Below are 21,544 nucleotides of genomic sequence, written 5' to 3'. Positions count from 1 at the left end.
TGAACGTGCAAGTGATTCAACATGAGGGGTGAAGGAAAGGTCCGCGTCAAACATGACCAGGAGGCAGCGGGCCTGCTGCCTAGGAGTCATAGTAAAGCCTGAGACTGCAATGGATATATCAGGGACAGATCTATTAGATGGTGGAAACAGTAGTAGTTCAGTCTTAGAGAGATTTAGTTTCAGATAGAATGAGAACATGATATTTGAGACAGCAGAGAGACAGTCACTGGTGTTCTGTATGAGTGCAGGGGTGATGTCCCGGGAAGATGTGTATAATTGGGTGTCATCAGTATCCTCGCATTGCAGGAAAAAAAAATATGTGGAAGATGCTGCAAATTGTAAGATGCATGCGCTTAAACTATGGCAGGGGAATTCTAGCTGCGCAATCACCAGCGTTTCCACATATAATTAATAGGGGGAGAAAGTGCAGGAAAATGCATCAAAGCTCAAAAAAAATACTGTGGGAGAAAAAAAAAATCTGTGATTCACCACTATTTCTTCCACAGTGTTTTTTTTAGCTGTGTCTCGCTGTTGGGCCTAATCCTTATCATCTGTGCATCACACTATAAGGATAAACCCTCATGTAGCGGCCACAGCAAAATAAGTGTTGTGGGAAAAACCACAGCGACATCGCATTACAGTTTTTCCCACAGCGCTTTTTCACAGAAAGTCAGTAGAGGTTTCCTCTGAGGACTTTCTGCTTCCATTATACCTATAGGGAAACCAATGACGTTTCTGTAGGTATAAGTGAGGTGAAGCAATTTCCAAAACTAGTATACTGTATATACTCACACATATATACCAACACAGTCATACATATACCATATATACCTACACAGTCATACATATAACATATATACCTACACAGTCATACATATAACATATATACTCACACATATACATTATCCTAGCACATATACATTATTATAGCATATACAGTATACTCACACAAAACTGTATACAAACATACAGTACTCACACAATATACAAGACACAAACTATAAGCAGATGTACACATATATACACATAACTCCCAACTTTTGAAGACCCCAAAGAGGGACAAAATGTGCGGTGCGCTGCGGCAAATTTAGCCCCACCCACTTTTGTGTTGACTCCGCCCATTCTCATTAATTTTTCATGTGCCCACACACATAGTATAATCCTCCTACAGTCACCCGTAAATTATATGTCCCCCCTCTATCTCTCCCTCAGTTTCATATACACCCTTCATCTGCCCCCAGTTTCATGTCCCCCCTCCATCTTTGGCCCCAGTTTCATGTCCCCTCCATCTCGGCCCCCAGATTCATGTCCCCCCATCTCTGTCCCCAGATCCATCTCTGTCCCCAGATTCATGTCCCCCATCTCTGCCCACAGATTCATGTCCCCCCTCCATCTCGGCCCCCAGATTCATGTCCCTCCATCTCTGCCCCCAGATTCATGTCCTCATATCTCTGCCCCCAGATTCATGTCCCCACATCTCTGCCTTCATGTCCCCTCCATCTCTTCCCCCAGATTCATGTCCCCTCCATCTCTGCCCCCAGATTCATGTCCCCATATCTCTGCCCCCAGATTCATGTCCCCTCCATCTCTGCCCCCAGATTCATGTCCCCATATCTCTGCCCCCAGATTTATGTCCCCTCCATCTCTGCCCCCAGATTCATGTCCCCTCCATCTCTGCCCCAGATTCATGTCCCCTCCATCTCTGCCCCCAGATTCATGTCCCTCCATCTCTGCCCCCTGATTCATGTCCCCACATCTCTGCCCCCAGTGTCATGCCATCCTCTCCTTCATCTGCCCCCAGTTTCACATTCCACCTCAGTGTACACATTACACTTACCTTCTCCTCGCTCCCCCGCCGCTCTCTCCGCGCCTCTCTCTCTCGAACACAGTTGTAGGCGCGATGTGACATCATCACATCGCTTCTACACTGCCAGTAGGCGGTGTGCAGCGGCGAAGCAAGGAGCTGAGCTGTGACAGCTCCTTGCTTTAGCCGTGTATGTGTTCAACTCAGATCTGCGTCCTCTGGACGCAGATCTGTGTTGAAATCGGGACATACCTCCCTCCAACCGGGTCCGCGGGACACGGCACCGGAATCGTGAATGTCCCGCGGAAATCGGGACGGTTGGGAGGTATGTATACATATTAAAGGGATTCTACCACTAAAACACATTTTTTTCTAGTTAACACGGCGGAATAGCCTTTAGAAAGGCTATTTGTCTCTTACCTTTGGATGGGCTCTCCACCGCGCCGTTCGTTCAAAATACTGGTTTGTACCGGTATGCTAATGAGTTCTCTCGCAGCGATGGGGGCGTCCCCATTGCAGCTCGAAAACCGACCACAGCGCCGCCTCTATGGTCTTCTGTATCCTCCCATTGCTACTTCAGCGTCCTGTCGGAGGCCTGCGCACTATGGCTGGGACCGCAATTTCGCGCATGCGCAGTACGTTCGGCAATCTTCGCTGAACAGAGCGTACTACGCAGGTGTCCGACAGAGACGCTGAAGAAGCAAGGGGAGGATACAGAAGACCATAGAGGCGGCGCTGCAGTCGGTTTTCGAGCTGCAATGGGGACGCCCCCATCGCTGCGAGAGAACTCATTAGCATACCGGTACAAACCGGTATTTTGAACGAACGGTGCGGCGGAGAGCCCATCCAAAGGTAAGAGACGAATAGCCTTTCTAAAGGCTATTCCGACGTGTTAACTAGAAAAAAATGTGTTTTAGTGGTAGAATCCCTTTAAATACTATATTTTACCAAAAAGATACACACTTACATTTGTCTGGAGTGAAGCTATTCCATCGCTGCAGACTTATTCCCTTCTTCCTGTCCCCACACGCTACGATCAGACACTGCTGGGGAGGGGGGGGGGAAATCCAGGCTGCACGGACAGGATCTAATAAACTGGTAGGTGTAACTGCTGCTGTACAGTGTCCAGAAGGCTTAACAGCTGCACTCCCCCTCCCTAACGCCGGCCCTGGCTGTCTCCAAGCCATCTCTCTCCTCCCCCGCTGAAAACACTAAGCCAGCCCAGGACAAGTCACATGCATCTTGTTTTTTTTTAAAGCGGCAGTTCTGGACTGGCTTAGGCTACTCAAAATGCCGCCCCCTGGCATAACGTCGCCTAAGGCTGAATGCACACAGAGTTACGCCGGGCTTGTAAAAATCCTCATTCACAGCCGTACACGCGAGCGCTGCAGACAGCTCCCAAACACTTCCCATTCACTTCAATGGGAGTGCTCGTAATGCCGGCATTACGAGCGCTCCCATTGAAGTGAATGGGAAGTGTTCGGGAGACGTCCGCAGTGCTCGCGTGTACGGCTGTGAATGAGGAATTTTAAAAGCCCGGCGTAACTCTGTGTGCATGCAGCCTTAGGCTATTGCCTCATTAGAGGTGCGGCGCTGGGTCAATGTGGAGCAAAGGTAGTTATTTGAATTGTGCATGGGGGATGAAAGGAGGCATTATTAAAGGGGTTGGAAATGTTGCACTTCCTTCTTAATTCAGTGAATATGATGGTGTTGATCTTATATCAGCATTTGGGGCCCATTTTTTATTTTGCCCTGGGGCACACTTTGTCTAAAACCAGGCACTGTATAAAAGTAGACCAGGCAGTCTACAGAGAAGCCAGAATTATCATCCAACATCAGTCACTGTGATAAACCTGGAGTATTTTCCAGCTGCTTGTCTGAGTTTACACTGTCTATTAGTAAATGTGGGTCATTGTGTTCATCAGAGGAGCAATGGGGAGGGAGCAAATAACTTCTCAATAAACCTCAATAAATCAGCTATTTGATACAGCAAAAACTTAGTTTAGATGAGTCAGCTGAGGAAAGCAACAGGCCCAAATTTCTTTAATGAATTTTCATTATAGGGTCTCATTTCTTTGTGCACACCCTTAAATCGTACATATAACATGGGTCATACATATAACATGTATACATTATGCAACTGTGCATTATATACAATATTTACTGGCAGGAACTCAAAGCAGCAGGAATGTTCTCCCTTTGCGATTTCTTAAAGTTTGGTTTCTGAAAACAATCGCTAATTATAATTGTCTGAAAAACTGGGAACAATCCAAAAGGGAAGTTTCATTATTTATTCAGGAAAGCATAGAATTAAAGTAAAAAGTTCAAATTATTCTTGTGAAGTTATATATTTACCATATAGGAAACCGTGCCAAAATTCTACATCTGGAATAGCAAAAGTAAAAGCATCTGTACTATGCTAGTTGTATTTGTATCCACAGGGGGCAGTATTATAGTAGTTATATTATTTTACATAGGGGCATTATTATAATAATTATATTATTGAATATAGTCCATAGTGTTATAGTAGTTTAATTCTTATACAATGTATAAAGGGCAGAATTATAGTAATTAGATTCAGGTACATAGGGGGCAGTATTATAGTAGTTATATTCTTGTACATAGGAGCAGTATTATAGCAGTTATATTCTTGTACATAGGAGTAGTATTATAGTAGTTATATTCTTGCACACAGTATTGTAGTAGTTATATTCTTGTACATAGGAGCAGTATTATAGTAGTTATATTCTTGTACATAGGAGCAGTATTATAGTAGTTATATTCTTGTACATAGGAGTAGTATTATAGTAGTTATATTCTTAAACTTGCAAAAGGAAAAATGCGGTCTGTGCTCCGGAGTCCTTTCGTATTTTTAAGACATAACTTTTATTCCGCCAGTTTGTTTAAAACGATACACATAGACAAATACAAAGTGTAGAAAAAAGTCAGAAAAACAGCACAACGTGATTAAAAAAGTCGCTCATAGCTGACGTGTTTCGGGATGTTAGCTCGATCCCTTTTTCAAAGCATATTGGATGTACAATTGTAGTTATATTCTTGTACATAGGAGCAGTATTATAGTAGTTATATTCTTGTACATAGGAGGTAGTATTATCTTAGTTATATTCTTGTACATAGGAGCAGTATTATAGTAGTTATATTCTTGTACATAGGAGTAGTATTATAGTAGTTATATTCTTGTACATAGGAGCAGTATTATAGTAGTTATATTCTTTTACATAGGAGCAGTATTATAGTAGTTATATTCTTGTACATAGGAGCAGTATTATAGTAGTTATATTCTTGTACATAGGAGCAGTATTATAGTAGTTATATTCTTGTACATAGGAGCAGTATTATAGTAGTTATATTCTTGTACATGGGGGACAGTATTATAGTAGTTATATTCTTGCACATGGGGGACAGTATTATAGTAGTTATATTCTTGTACAAAGGAGCAGTATTATAGTAGTTATATTCTTGTACATAGGAGGCAGTATTATAGTAGTTATATTCTTATACATAGAGACAGTATTATAATGGTTATATTCTTGTACATAGGGGCAGTATTTTATTATTATTTATTATGCTTACTTATATAGCGCCATCATATTCTGCAGCACTTTACATATATTGTCAGTCACTGTCCCATATAGGGCACACAATCTACATTCCCTATCAATATGTCTTTGGTGTGTATTATTGTAGTTATATTTTTGTACATAGGAGCAGTATTGTAGTATTTATATTATTGTAGGGGGGCAATATTATAATAGTCATATTCTTATACATAGGGGGCAGTATTATAGTTTTACATAGTAGGGCTGAAAAACGCTTTTTCTGTTCACATGACAATATGTCAGAAAAATCAAAATTTTTGCAATATAGTCCGCAGCAGAATTCTGAAGTTGAGCCAGGGGCACACTACTAATGAGGCAAGGTGAGGCAACTGCCTCGGGAGGCATACTCGTTGGTGCGGCAATTTTACCTTTTTTTTTTTTTTTTACTTTTTTTTCTAAATTAGCCCAAGATAGGCCACTCTGAAAACAAAACTGAGCGTTCCTGTCCTGAGCTGCCTTAGACCTCTGAATCTCAGTGCAGGCATCAATGATAAGTAGAGATGAGCGAGTACTATTCCCCCTCTCTCTAACTCCCGTTTCGAATAGCACGCACCCATAGAAATGAATGGACACAGCCTGCACATAGGGGGTTAAGCGGCCGCCGGCAAAGTCTGCATGCTGGCATTCATGCTTATGGGTGCGTGCTATTCGAAATGGCCATTTCAAATAGTAGAGAATAGAGAGATACCGAGCACACTTATAGTGTAGATGGTCTATTATAAATATATAGATGAATTATCTGGTGTTTATGAAAAGAACTCAGGACCTGGTGGCCTCTCACCTGATCGGGTTGTGACTCCGTTCACAACTCCGTTTTCAGCAATATTAGACTTCGTCAGAGTGAGAGTGGCAGCACGTCTCTATAACACTGGTCAAAAACCAGGAGGATGCACCAATGGAAGAACAAAAGGACGGCGCTCTCAGGTCCAAAGGAATTTATTCAAAAAGAAGATTGCACAACGCAAAAACAGTTGCCGCGTTTCGGGCTCATAACATCTAGCTAATGAGCATGCGTTCCAGCTTGGACCGCATCTTTTTCCTCCGGAAGTGGAACATGGAGCGGTACGGTTAAATAGGCCGAGGCGCTCCGGATAGAGTTTATTTCTTCCTAGCTTGAGTGAAGCTCGATTAGTGAAGGTAAGACAATATTATTGCTGGAATCTTGTTCTAATGAAATATAATAATAGTCACTGAACATATGGGATGTTAAGGATCTATAGTTATCTCGAGTATGAATAATATGATCAATATATAATAGTTTGTCTATGACTAATGATGTGTAATACATCACCTGAGCTTAATTCAGAATTCATATAATATACCTTGGATTTGTTTATAGGTTCTGGGTTTATAGGTAAATGATTTTCTTGCCTAATAACGTCGTGGTCTGTTGTTTCTTTCTTTGACAAGCTAATCTGTTTTTTAAATTATGTCTTTGTATATTCATGTTTTTTATACATATACTATATTTATTGTTTTTAACTAGTTACGCACTTGATAAAGGGTTCCGACCCGAAACGCGGCAACTGTTTTTGCGTTGTGCAATCTTCTTTTTGAATAAATTCCTTTGGACCTGAGAGCGCCGTCCTTTTGTTCTTCCATTGGTGCATTTCAAATAGTACTCGCTTATCTCTAACGATAAGACATCATCATGCCTCCTGCGCTGAGACGCAGATGTCTTATTGCTGGGTGAAGAGAAGGATGCAAGAGCAAGCTCCATCAGCTCCATCTTGGGATCTCAAGTAGGTGAGTTAGGATACTTTTTTTTTTTTAAACAGCAGGTAGCGGCCTATTTACCTACGTCCCCGGGCAGCAGAAGCCGCTGTGAGCAGGCCTGGGCTTCTAACTCACTAACTACTAACTCACTTCTCCTGTATCCGGTGTTACTCCTAGCAGGCTTTGGACATTTCTGGTAATGTCCCAGACATCACGTGACAGTCCACGTGACGTATGGGAAATTATCATAAAGGCCCGAAGCCTGTGCTAGGAGTAACACCGGATACAGGAGAAGTGAGTTCGTAACAGTGCTTTTTATGTTTCTTCACTTGCCCTGAGTTTCCAATTATTATACTCCGGGGTCTGAAAAGACCCCAGAGTATAATAATAGTTCATGGGTGGGCTAATATGGGGCATAATAGAGGTTGTGACTTGTCTCTGTAAATTTTGCAATTCAGACATCTTTGACTCTGCACTTCTCTAGTCACCCGACCCACACACATATATAATGCCCCTTCTATTAATAATATTCCCTAATGAATGCTGTTATAAAATGTCCCTTGCACGTGGAATTATGCCACACAGAGGCCCCTGCAACCTCTGTTATTACATACAGTGACCCCTGCAACCTCTATTTTGCCCCACAGCGGCCCCCTGCAACCTCTATTATGCACACAGTCTATTATGCCACTGTGGTGTGGGGCATAATAGAGGTTGCAGGGGCAGCTGTGGGGCACAATTCTATGTGCAAGGGCCATTTTATAAATGTGTTCATTTGGGATATTATGAATAGAAGGGGCATTATATATAATATATATATATATATATATATATATATATATATATATATATACACATATATATTTTTGTGTGTGTGTGGGTCGGGTGCGTGGAGAAGTGCAAAGTCAAAGATGCCTGTGTTGCAAGTCACAGCTGGAAGAAGTATTCAAGGCGGTCCAATGGGAAGAGATAGGAAATGTGAACAGACATCTGCTGTAGGTCACAAAATCTTACTACACTGTATTCAATGTAATGTTACCACTAGCACTTCCACCCCACCACCACCACCATCTCTCTGCTGCTTGAGGAGGACGATCAGGGGGGGCGGGCGTCTTTCGATCATCTGCCTCAGGCAGCAGAGAGGTTCACTACTGGGTTGAGCCTTGGGTTCCTGCCATGGTTAAATGATGTTTTTCTCAGCATAATCTCTGTGTGTTTCTCCCATAGTTTAACACAGTGTTCAGCTCTAAGACCACAGTGAGATATAGCAGGATGTTTCTCTTTTCAGTTTCCTAAAAAAAAGTCCTTTTATTGTGATCAGATTTGAAGAGTTTTCGTGAAAATACATTGGAAACAGTGTGAAAAAGCTCTGTGTGAATATATCCATATCAGCTCATACAATGTACAAAACTCAGCATGGGAAGCACTGAGCACAAGGGAACCTCTCAGGGCTACCTTGTCTGGGGCACATAGCAGCCCAGCTCTGTATGGACCTCTGTATGGTGTCCTGGTGACTACTTCTCTAAGTATTGCCATTGATCTCATTACGCCTCCACCTTTATTTACCTTGTATCAATATATAGACTGTCTGCCAATGTTCATAAGAAGACATTGTGGTTTGTATGTGTATTATGGGGAAACATTTGGTCAGTATAGTAGGTAACCTTGGGAATGGCTGAAACTGGAGCTTTAGGGCCAATGCAGACAGCAGTATTCAGGCCAGGAACAGAGTCCATATGTAACAACATTGCCAAAACCAACCACGACTCTACTGAAGTGATCTCACCGCATCATTATCATATATGATACAGTTGCGTGCAACCAGCCTAAGAGATTCCTATATATTTCCCATTCCTTTTCAAAGCAATCTTGACTTTGTTTCAAAAAAGGCAGCAAACTGCAACAAAAATAGCAACTATTCCACGATGTTGGGCCTTAGGATGGATGCACCAATGGGGCATTTTTAGCATTTTCACGCTTTTTGCTGCAAGGTGATGGAAGCAGGTGGACGACTTTGCTAGGTTCTTACCCAGGATTGGTCTGTGTGGTATATACGGATGACTTATTGCACTGTATGGTGTGTCACTGTCACAGTGTTTTTGCTGTGTCTACCTTATTCTGGTACTATCTGGAAAGTGGATGATAGAACGATTCCCCCACCTAGTTGTGCACATTGCAGCAGGCAGTTTTCTTGCCGCTTGATGTAGAGTCTTCCCACACTATTGTCTGACACCTTGCAATTATTCCAGGAGGTGAACGCTCATATAAAAGGGAGGCTTTACCAAATCTTCCATCTGTGGCACGGTTGTGATCTTTCTGGTATTCATCCATGTAGTGCAATATTACAGCTGAGCCTACGACAGATCAGAACAGTGAACTTGAATGATGGCAATGTGACCCTAACCTTAGAGCAATGTGTCTAATGATAAATCACATTCATCACACATTCTGAAGTGTCATGATATACAGTATTTGCCTCTTCTTTAGACCACCTATGTACACAATGTATTAGTCAATCTTCCCCACTATCTGATATGTACACAGTGTAAATGCAGACAAGGTTACGCCAAATGTACCTTGTATAAATGTCTTGCCCTGTTTGATTTGTATCATTTGAGGCATCTTTAGACATTTGCCCCTTTCCAGAGAAGCCTCACAACCCTGGACACAATGATATTATTAGCTATAACAGTTTGTATGTCAGAATTTCTGTACAAGTTTAGGGAGTGTTCTCATCTACGTAGTTTATTCCATTCTTCTGTTCCATTCTAAGAACATAACAACTGATTAAGAGACCCATTGACTTTAATGGGGTCCATTATGTACCTGACATTGCCGAAAAAATGACAAAAAAATAGTGCTTGTAGGAACTTTTCCATCCCAATTTCAGATGGACTCCGATGCAGATGTAGGTTCACACCAGCGCTTGGATTCTGTTGGGAGATTCTGTCAATATGCCGCCCGGGCACCGGCTATGCTTTTGCAGCACCAATCATTCAATGAATAGAAGTTGTAGAAGCACGGACACAAAACCGGACAGGGATAGGACCAGTTCTGAGTTTTGCAACCAGGACTGTCGGCCCACACACGGGACCATGTAATTCATGTGTGCGTGGGCTACAAACAGGACTTTTTTCTCTGCATTTTTCGGACAAAAACCTGGTGAACCCCATTTATAGTCTATGGGTCCGTGGGTTTCTGCGGGTAATCACTTTCAAGTGGATGGGGGTTTATGTTTTTTGGGTGTCCAAACGGACCCAAAGAATGGAAACCCAAGCACAGTAAGGCTGGATTCACACCTGAGTTGAAATCTCTCCCGCTTAAAATCGATAGCGAGAAAAGTCCTGTAAGGAAGACTTTCCTCTCAGCCAGTTTTATATTGAATTATTGTCTATGGGGTCCAGGGGTTTCCGCAGGTAACTGTTTTTAAAGTGGACAGGGTCTTCATCTTTCTGGTTCTCATGCGATCCTGAATGTTGGAGACATTTGAGCCTATCATAAGCTTGAATCTTTAGTAAATCTACCCCATAGTTTGAACCCACAAAATGTTTAACTCCCCATAACTTTGTTTCTTTACTAAGAATGCAGGTTTTCCATTTAGAACTCCAGAAAACCCAGGTGGGATCTGTAATGTCAGTGATCACCCGACTAATTGCTCAGATTTGGGTATTTTGGCTCTATATAGACCCTGGTCCTGTTTCTTGCCTCTGCCTGTGTGACAGTGACCAGGGGATCCGTCTTCTGTTCCTCCTCTCATTGCCTCTCTCCTGCTCCTCCTCCTGTTACTAGTCTCTAATGATCCCTAACAACACACAATACACAGCGACACAGACTCACACTCAGTGACACAAACACCCGGGCACAGACACAGGGGAGCAGATCCCCAGAGAGGACCCCGGGCAGCATGGCAGTCACCTACCCCCCTAAAATCAGCCCCATGCTGATGACGCCTGAACCCCATTATATCCCAGGGTAAGTCCATCTCCAGAGCACCAACTCTTTACTCTCAATCCTCCTCCTGCCAAATGCTGCACTTACTGAATCATATAGAGAGCCTGTGCTGGGCAATGGCTGCTCCCATCATTATTGGTATCCATTCACTGACAGCAAGCAGAAGTCTTGACACAACGAAACAGAGGATGTTAGAAAGTTGCAGAAGTTTTCTTTGTCTACTGAAAACCCCTCTGTGTTGAAGTCTATCTAAACTTCTAAAATTCTCTTTTCTTCCATAAATCACTAAGAATAAACTAGAGACTTATCCCAGTTTCAATGGTTTTTTCCTTTCTGTCACTCATTTACTGGTTTCTGACTTGTAGAATATTTATATGTATTAGATATATATTTATTATATATGTGTTTTCTGTAGTTTTTGTTTTGTTTTCCTCCAATGTATCAAAGTCTTCACAATACAAAGTATTTAAGGCTGTGTTCATGATGTGTATAAATGCAGAACTTTGTCATCCAGTGCAGTTGCAGATAACACATTATATACCCAACCATTCCATTCATTATAATCAGTGGGGACCCTCGGTATCCAGTGGTGTCTGTCATTACACAGATTTATCCTTACTGTGTTCTATGTCAGAACAAAAAGGACAGACTTACAGCAGCTTTAGTTATCTAAGTGGTGTTATATGACACTATGTCACAATGTATCTGTCCCTATAGAATACATAGGGCATGCTGTACCACAATATATATGTCCCTATAGAATACATAGGGCATGCTGTACCACAATATATATGTCCCTATAGAATACATAGGGCATACTGTACCACAATGTGCATGTCCCTATGGAATATGTAGGGCATGTTGTACCACAATGTGCATGTCCCTATGGAATATGTAGGGCATGTTGTACCACTATGTATCTGTCTATATTGAATACACAGGGCATATTGTACCACTATGTATCTGTCCTATAGAATACATAGGACAATGATGTACCACAATGTATCTTTTCCTATGGAATACATTTGACATATTGCACCATGCTGTATTCGTCTCTATGGAATACAGAGGGTATACCATACCACTATGCATATGTCTCTATGCAGTATACAGGATATACTGTACCACTATGTATCTGTCCCAATGGAATATACAGAGCATACTATGCCACTAGGTATCTGTCCCTATGGAATATACATCACATACAATACCACGGTGTATCTGTGACTGTGGAATACACGGGGCATACTGTACCACTATGTATCTGTTCCTATGGAATATACAGGACATACTGTACCACAATGTATCTGAGCAATGTATCTGAGCCTTTGTCCTAGACTAGTCATTCTGCTACAATGTTTTTAGATCTATATAATACCTATAGTATTTTTTCAGTGTCTGCTCTTGTCCCAGGGACATTTTGTTGTGATGTATCTAAGCTTATATGATACCGGACAAGTTCTGCCCACACACCCCAACCCCACCCATCTATCAGCAAAGCAAATACTCAGAGAGTGTTGTCCATAGTGACCAATTAGATTGATCCAATGGAAACAGGACGGCAAACATGACAGACGGGATGGAGCTGGTTGCTATAGGAAGTGATATATATAGTGATATATATATGGGAAGTGATATATATATATATATATATATATATATATATATATATATATATAGTATGATATATAGGCTTTCCAGTAATAATAAAGCACTGCCGTAGAGATGAGCGAGTACTATCCGAAACGGCCATTTCAAATAGCACGCACCCATAGGAATTAATGGAAGCGGCTGGCACGCAGACTTTGCCGGCGGCCGACCGCTTAACCCCCTGCATGCCGGCTGTGTCCATTCATTCCTATGGGTGCGTGCTATTCGAAACGGCCATTTCGAATAGTACTCGCTCATCTCTATAAAGCAGTAAAGGAGCAACAGTGAACAGTCCTTAATCCTGAAGTATCAGACATATGATCTTTCCTTCCTTACTTTTCCTCTTGGCTGGACACACCCAGATATATGTGTCATGGGACAACCAGCTTTTCAAGACAACATGATGTTATCATATTCAATCCTGAGATCTTTATCCTATTATATATGGCCTTTGGTTGGGTTGTGAATTGCCACCTTCAAGGATTTTTCTAGCATTCTACAATATTCTACTGAATTTGTTTTATGGGTGATGAATATCCCTATCGATAAGAGGGTGACACACTTGGACTGCCAGTTACACTGGAGTTCCCCTTTAACTATTGCTCAACATAAAGGTATGTTCAGACACATTTCTGTTGCAGGTTTTATGTGATTTCTATTTCAAAATTAGGGCATTGGAGTCAGTAGGTCAAACCGCCAACTCTGACTCCTCTATTTTTCAACAGCCCAACTCCAACTCTTTCCTCCCATTCCAAAGACCTATTGATAGGGAATGTAGATTGTGAGCCCTATAGGGGGCAGTGACTGACAATGTCTGTAAAGCGCTGCGGACTATGTTGGCGCTATATATGTAAAAGAGATAAATACAAGCAGCTGTGGTCTTACTGGGATATGGGGCCTGGGAGTATATATGCTGTATCTAAGTATATACTGTCTGCTGGGAAAGTTTATCAAATCAGGTGTGATACTGTGTGCTGAGTGCTTGTTCTTAAGCCTATCAGATGTGATATTATTTGCTGAGATTATGTACGTAAACCCATCAGATGTGATACTGCATGCTGAGTTTTTGTATCTAAGCCCATCAGATGTAATATTGCTTGCTGAGTTTTTGTATCTAAGCCCATCAGATGTAATATTGCTTGCTTAGTTATGTATCTAAGCCCATCAGATGTGACACTACTTACTGACTGACATACAGACTGTGATATTGGTCTTTTCCTGCCCCGGTCACCAGTGTCAGATAATGATAGTAATTGATCTGTGTGTTACACTGTCTGCACTGGATACAGTGACGGCCGCACAATGGTTTCCTGTCACCATTGTGCGTTGCTGCCTCTCGTTGCTTCAAGCCTTGTGTGTATACATCTCCATGGTGGCCGCCAGGGTTAGATACGTTAAGGCCTGGGACACCAGAGACCTGTAACAATACAGTCACACCATTAACCCCCTAGTGGCCCTAGTCTTTCACTGCATGCAAAACTATGACATTCATTTAACCCATTCACAGGCCAGGGTGCACGCTATAGGAATATGTGATGTCACGCATCTGTTATGTAAAGGAGCTGGATACTGATATTGATGTAAGGGGCACTGGTAGCGGTGTTTAAACGGAGTAAACGCATGTGTATTTTTGCAAAATACACATGTAAAAATTAGACTCCCATTGACTTCAATGACATTTTACAGGCGTATTTTTACACGTGTATTTTGCAAAAATACATGCGCGTTTACTCCATGTGAAGACTCCCTAATAAAGGAAATGGACTAGAAAAGTGACATACAGACGTAGCAGAGTAACCCGAACTTCTGCAATTGGTCAAACTGCTGCAGTATAATATCTTATCACAGAAGACAACAAAGTCCAATGAGAAGGCACGCCGCAGCAGCTTAAGCAATTACAGAAGTTCTGGTCAACGCTGCAATATATCTATGTATCAAAATAGATGGGCACAATTCGGATACATTTTGGCACAAATTAAGTATCTTATTTCTAGCTTATAGAATGTTTGTTTTATAGCGGCATCGGCAAATGTGAGACTAATAGTAGAAGTTATACAGTATTATTCTCATTAATTAGCCTTGTATAGTCATCTCCCAGTAGAGGGCACTGTCAAATAACAAAAACTGAAGCATGTCAAGCTAGCTTAGCTCTTGCTTTTTTTTTTTTTTTACCTTGTGGACCAAGTTTATCTTTATTAAACCAGACACTAAATAGGAAAATACAGTAAAATGACGGACTGAGGGCTGATTCTGAGTTACATCGTGTATTATACTCCAGAGCTGCACTCGCTATTCTGCTGGTACAGTCACTGTGTACATACATTACATTACTTATCCTGTACTGATCCTGAGTTACATCATATATTATACTCTAGAGCTGCGCTCACTATTCTGCTGGTGCAGTCACTGTGTATATACATTACATTACTTATCCTGTACTGATCCTGAGTTACATCCTGTATTATACTCCAGAGCTGCACTCACTATTCTGCTGGTGCAGTCACTGTGTACATACATTACATTACTTATCCTGTACTGATCCTGAGTTACATCCTGTCTTATACTCCAGAGCTGCACTCACTATTCTGCTGGTACAGTCACTGTATACATACATTACATTACTTATCCTGTACTGATCCTGAGTTACATCCTGTATTATACTCCAGAGCTGCGCTCACTATTCTGCTGGTACAGTCACTGTGTACATACATTACATTACTTATCCTGTACTGATCCTGAGTTACATCCTCTATTATACTCCAGAGCTGCGCTCTCTATTCTGCTGGTACAGTCACTGTGTACATACATTACATTACTTATCCTGTACTGATCCTGAGTTACCTCCTGTATTATACTCCAGAGCTGCGCTCACTATTCTGCTGGTGCAGACACTGTGTACATACAGTATATTACATTACTTATCCTGTACTGATCCTGAGTTACATCCTGTATTATACTCCAGAGCTGCGTTCACTATTCTGCTGGTACAGTCACTATGTACATACATTACATTACTTATCCTGTACTGATCCTGAGTTACATCCTGCATTATACTCCAGAGCTGCACTCACTATTCTGCTGGTGCAGTCACTGTGTACATACATTACATTACTTATCCTGTACTGATCCTGAGTTACATCTTGTATTATACTCCAGAGCTGCACTCACTATTCTGCTGGTGCAGTCACTGTGTACATACATTACATTACTTATCCTGTACTGATCCTGAGTTACATCCTGTATTATACTCCAGAGCTGCACTCACTATTCTGCTGGTGCAGTCACTGTGTACATACATTACATTACTCATCCTGTACTGATCCTGAGTTACATTCTGTATTATACTCCAGGTCTGCACTCACTATTCTGCTGGTGCAGTCACTGTGTACATACATTACATTACTTATCCTGTACTGATCCTGAGTTACATCTTGTATTATACTCCAGAGCTGCACTCACTATTCTGCTGGTGCAGTCACTGTGTACATACATTACATTACTTATCCTGTACTGATCCTGAGTTACATCTTGTATTATACTCCAGAGCTGCGCTCACTATTCTGCTGGTACAGTCACTGTGTACATACATTACTTATCCTGTACTGATCCTGAGTTACATCCTGTATTATACTCCAGAGCTGCGCTCACTATTCTGCTGGTACAGTCACTGTGTACATACATTACATTACTTATCCTGTACTGATCCTGAGTTACATCCTGTATTATACTCCAGAGCTGCGCTCACTATTCTGCTGGTACAGTCACTGTGTACATACATTACATTACTTATCCTGTACTGATCCTGAGTTACATCCTGTATTATACTCCAGAGCTGCGCTCACTATTCTGCTGGTGCAGTCACTGTGTACATACATTACATTACTTATCCTGTACTGATCCTGAGTTACATCCTGTATTATACTCCAGAGCTGCGCTCACTATTCTGCTGGTGCAGTCACTGTGTACATACATTACATTACTCATTATGTACTGGCCCTGAGCCATATACTGTATTATACTTCAGAGCTGCATTCTTAGTTCTACACTCTTCAGAGCTAAACTTTACCAGTATTATCGTCTAGTAACATGCTCTACATTTAGAAGCGATGACTACTCTCATTCTCCGGGATTTGATGTCATAATGTAGCATATTGCTGGTATATAGGCATAGTATGTGTTTTGCAGGTGGTTCATAGTCAATAGTCCAAAAGTGGGTAGAGGCAACAGTAGGCAAAAGATAAACATATCCTTACAAGGTGTAATGTCTCCCTGTGTGTCTATTGCAGGTATGGCGGCTTCTGTCCCCAGTACAAGTATAATATGGGTAAAACCTATGGGAAGCTGACCAGCCAACTGCTGACCAGCCCTGATGTCCACCATTCAGGGCAGCTAGTACTTCAGTCCTGTCCATTTCCACCACCTCGAAACAGCGGCAGCCTGGACTTGTCAATCAGGAGGAAACCACGTCTAGGAGACCATAAACTTTCCTGGAGTATGATTCCAGGATATACCGGTAAGGTGGCCATAAAGGTGACCATAACAGCACTATACAATAAAAATAGCTACACTGCCATATTTTTTTTCACTTTTTGCCCCATGGCTTCCTATAGTCGATAACCATATATAGAGGGATAACATACTCCCCTTTCTTGTTGTCCTTTCAGGCTTCATCCCTAGATCTCAGAAATTCTTTGCTAAGACATACGCTGAGACCACTCGGGATGCTCTGACTGACTTCCAGAAGGACCAAAACCAACAACAGAATCAGCTGAAGGAGCAGCTACTGGCCAGTAAACTTCAGAGTGGTCAGCAAGCCCCCCGGACAGAGCATGAGAAGCAGGTGAGCTGAGAACTTGTCTGGTTTCTAATAAATTACTGGTCTTCTGGTTGAACAACCCATAATGCCCATAATGTTGTTTTGTATAACCACTGATAAAGTCGGAGAGCACATAGGGTTAATCATAATTCCACTTCTTTGGTAAATTTTGACCCCAGATGTTTCTGTAGACAGTTCCTGTCAGCATTATTCATGTAATATATGCATGTGTCATATGTTATAGCAATTTTGATTGGAAACGATGCCCAAAAGGCATCATTTCCATTGGATGAAACCTAGATGAAGGCTGTTACAGTAAAGACGGATTGGTGGGAGGTCATGTAGACGATTAAACTCATACTAGTACAGAGTTCATGGCTTCATTTTGCCCTCAAAAAGTTTGATTTCCTCCCCCTGGCCCCATATACGATGTGACTCTACAAAGCATGGTGTATAGACTACACTTCCCGAAATATAGACTTTGCACAGACACTGAACCAGCAGGGGATGCAAGGAAGTTTTCCCTCCTACAGAGAAAGCTGATTGGCTGCCTGAGCCCATCTATACTGCCCCTACAGTCTGTAATCTGTAATTACGATTTTTTTTTTCTTTTTCAACCTTTATTTCCAGCTTATCACAGCCAAGTATCGGACTCCACTCCCAGAGCTGTCTAAGCAAGCGGCCCCCTATGTCTCTCCCAATGCTTATGAAATACAGGTCTCCCCATACTACATGGAGGATCAGGACCCCAACAAGTATTTCATCTCAGGTAGTGTTTATATTTTTTACTTTCATAAAATTTTGTTAAACGTTTTTTCTAATTAAAAATGGAATACATAACAAATAAAAAATTTCATTTTGCATGCGCACAGATTGTTAAAATCAGACACCTATGTATGTGTGGGATGAGTAGCGCTTTCTTAGCTGGCCATACACACTGGATAAAAATTGATCAAATCCTCTAATTTTATCAGGACCAGACAACCATCTTATAGGGATGGAGGCCTGACGATTCAGCAGATGCCAGAGGATAAGGCATATCGGATTTTATCTGCCTCATCCTTTTATTTTTTTAAGGCTAAGGGCTCGTTCTCATCTGCGCCCGGTCTCCGTTCTGCAGGTTTCCGTTTCCTGCACAAAACAGAGGCAGGAGACGGAAACCTGCAGGACTCTTTCATACCCATTCCTTTGAATGGGTTTGAAAGATGTCCGGCCGTGAGCAGTGGTGAGCGTTTTATGCTCTCCGCCGCGAACCCGGTTTTTTAAAATCGGACACAGAGTCGGACATGTAGCACTCTGTGTCTGGTTTTAAAAAAACGGTTTCGCGGCGGAGAACATAAAATGCTCACCGCCGCTCACGGCCGGACCCGCTCTGACAGCTTTCCGTCTTCTGCCAGCAGAAGACTCAAAGCTGAGAACGGAGAACCGAACGCTAGTATGAACCTAGTGTAAGCAAAATGTGTATGTGAATGGCATCTGATCCACAGTTATCTAATGTGCTTGACCAGTCCTATAATGGGTCTCCACTAGGGGGACCTTTATGCTTTCTAAGTATTGGGGGGCACAACTGATTTCCTAATTTTACTGCATCTTTAAATTTGACCAGGCTTTTTTTTTGAGAGGTCATCCATGTTCCATTGATACACAGTTCCAAAACTCCTGCATGTCTATTCCATTCAGCCCCTAAGGCTAAGATTCCTCCACCTCAGAGACTCACACGTACCTTGAGGGTAAGTTCAGACGGAGTTTTTTGGTCCGGAACCTGAGGCGGAGGCCCTACCAAAATACAGGTAGCCATGACTGAAAGCCGGTGCACTGCACCGGCATCCAGACGCGCACTCCACTCCATATTAGGCCCAATGAATGGGCCTAGTCCGGAAGAGGGAGTGTCTTCAGGCCAAATCGTGAGGGGAAACAGCCTGAAGAATGAGCATGAGTGACCAGCTCTCATTGATTTCAATGGTAGTCGTCTTTTTGGTCAGGATTGTGAGGCAAATACGGCCTCAAAATCCTGACTAAAAAAAACTCAGTGTGAACTTACCCTCTCTGTTTCTAGCTTTTTGAGGTCACGTTACTGGAGTAATTAAAGTATTGAATCATTTTGTGTATTTCCTAAATCATTGTTACATTACATTATAGAGTATATGACCTCTCCATGTTCCCATAGGTTACACCGGCTATGTCCCCCGCTCTCGTTTTCTCATTGGCACCGGCTATCCAGTTACCACCAACAGAGCCATTACGGAGTTTGGTCATATGACTCTGAACAAAGGATACAAAATAGGAGACTACCAGGAACCACGAGAAGGGAACATCCACCTGTCTGACCAGAGTCACATCTACCTGGAGAGTCTGGGCTTATTGCCCCGCTATACGGGATATGTGCCAGGTTAGGTTGTTCTAGGTGTGGCTTATATGGTTAAGGCTTCCTGTCCAGCTATAGGCTATGAAACTTTTAGAATACATTGCTTAAAGGGATTCTGCCACATGATAAATGCTGCCTACATTTATCATGGGATGGTTCCCTTTAAGGCCGGGGCCCCACGGTCCGGAAACGCCGCGATTTGCTGCTGCGGGAAAAAATCGCTGCATTTTACAGTACTTGCAAAGTGGATTGGATTCATACTGAATCCCACCCCCACTTTGCGGAAAAAATCGCAGTACGGACACACTGCGATTTCCAAAACTGTTGAGGTATTGAAAATCGCAGAATGTCAATTATATCTATGGAAACGCCGGTGGCTTCCCCATAGATATAATTGTAACAGAAAGCCCCCGGAGGAAAACTCTGTGAACTTCCTGTTCAAAGCGCTGTGGGAAGATGAGTTCACGACGCGGTTGTTCCCGCAGCGCTTTAGCCTAAGGGCTAGTTCACACGGGGCTAGTGACCACATACTTTGGTCCTGATTTTAGGCGGGAAGCCGCGTCAGAATAGGACCAAAATGTGCCTGCTGCGACTGTCGTGGCTTTCGACAGTCGCAGCTTCCAGCTCCGGAGTAGGCCCAAATGAATGGGCCTAGTCCGGAGGGTGCTGTCGCAAGGCGGACGCCGGGGCTGTGGAATCCGCCTGAAGAAAGGGCAGCTCGCTTCTTTTTACCGTGAGCGGGAACACACCGCTCACGGAAGAAAGAACGCTAGTGGTCTACACAGACCTCTATTGTGAGGGGGTGGATTTTGAGGTAGATTTGGTGTCAAAATCCGCCCCTTCTTGTCCATTGTGAACGAGCCCTAAAGCATATTTAGTACACATGTAGATTCTAGTGGTCATCCTCATGGGTTACTGCAGTTAGTCAGTGATAGTGTCGTGTATTGAATGCCATACATACTTTAACTTTCCATTCTTGTTCTCACCATTCTGACAGGTTACAAGTTTCAGTACGGACACACCTACGGTAACCTTACCCAAAATGCGCTTGGCCAGTCAACGCTGCAAAAGCAAATGGTGAATTAGGAAATCACAGGAATCAATATAAGAGTGGCCTGCTCCATAGACCCGATGTATAATTCAGTTACCTGCAGACACCAGTTATCTGGTGAGGATTCTCTTACTTATCCTACATACAGGTCGCACTGGCCTTCCATTTCTCACCTGCGGGGGACACTGCAATATGGATATGGGCCAATGAAAACATTTACTGTGTGCCAAAGCCATAGAGACAATCCAAAGCACAAAACATGGAGACAATCAGTAAATTTACTTGGAATAAATGTGAGTGTGTGCACAAGTGTATGTATTTCATTCTTTTTTTGGGTTCTTCCCCGCAACAGTCCCCGACGTCACACTCAGCTTACTGGTCTTGCGCCTTCCCAACCCTCCAGCTTAGCTGTGGTGAGTACGCCGTGTCATTCGGCAGCCGGACAGTGCATGTGCCGGCAGGGGAGTTAGGGGATATTTTGGGGAGGGGGGGGTCTGCAGCAAAAGGGGGGTGGGGAGGTTGACCTGGGGTGTCGCGGGAGGGGGTCAGGGGCGTGGAGAGGATGGGGGCA

At 42.7% G+C, this 21,544-nt stretch overlaps 1 protein-coding gene across 1 annotated transcript; it reads left to right on the top strand.

The window, feature by feature from the left end:
* Positions 1-11,044: 11,044 nt before the first annotated feature.
* Positions 11,045-21,008, top strand: CIMIP2B (ciliary microtubule inner protein 2B). Its single transcript, XM_075262399.1, has 6 exons — positions 11,045-11,112; positions 17,028-17,254; positions 17,406-17,581; positions 18,188-18,326; positions 19,725-19,946; positions 20,920-21,008. The coding sequence occupies exons 1-6, from the start codon at positions 11,045-11,047 to the stop codon at positions 21,006-21,008; spliced, it is 921 nt and encodes a 306-aa protein (XP_075118500.1).
* Positions 21,009-21,544: the final 536 nt, after the last annotated feature.

This window comes from Leptodactylus fuscus, chromosome 1 (genome assembly GCF_031893055.1).
Source record: "Leptodactylus fuscus isolate aLepFus1 chromosome 1, aLepFus1.hap2, whole genome shotgun sequence".
NCBI lineage: Eukaryota > Metazoa > Chordata > Amphibia > Anura > Leptodactylidae > Leptodactylus > Leptodactylus fuscus.
The sequence above is the reverse complement of the archived record's forward strand: the minus strand, read 5'-3'. Positions and strand labels throughout refer to the sequence as shown.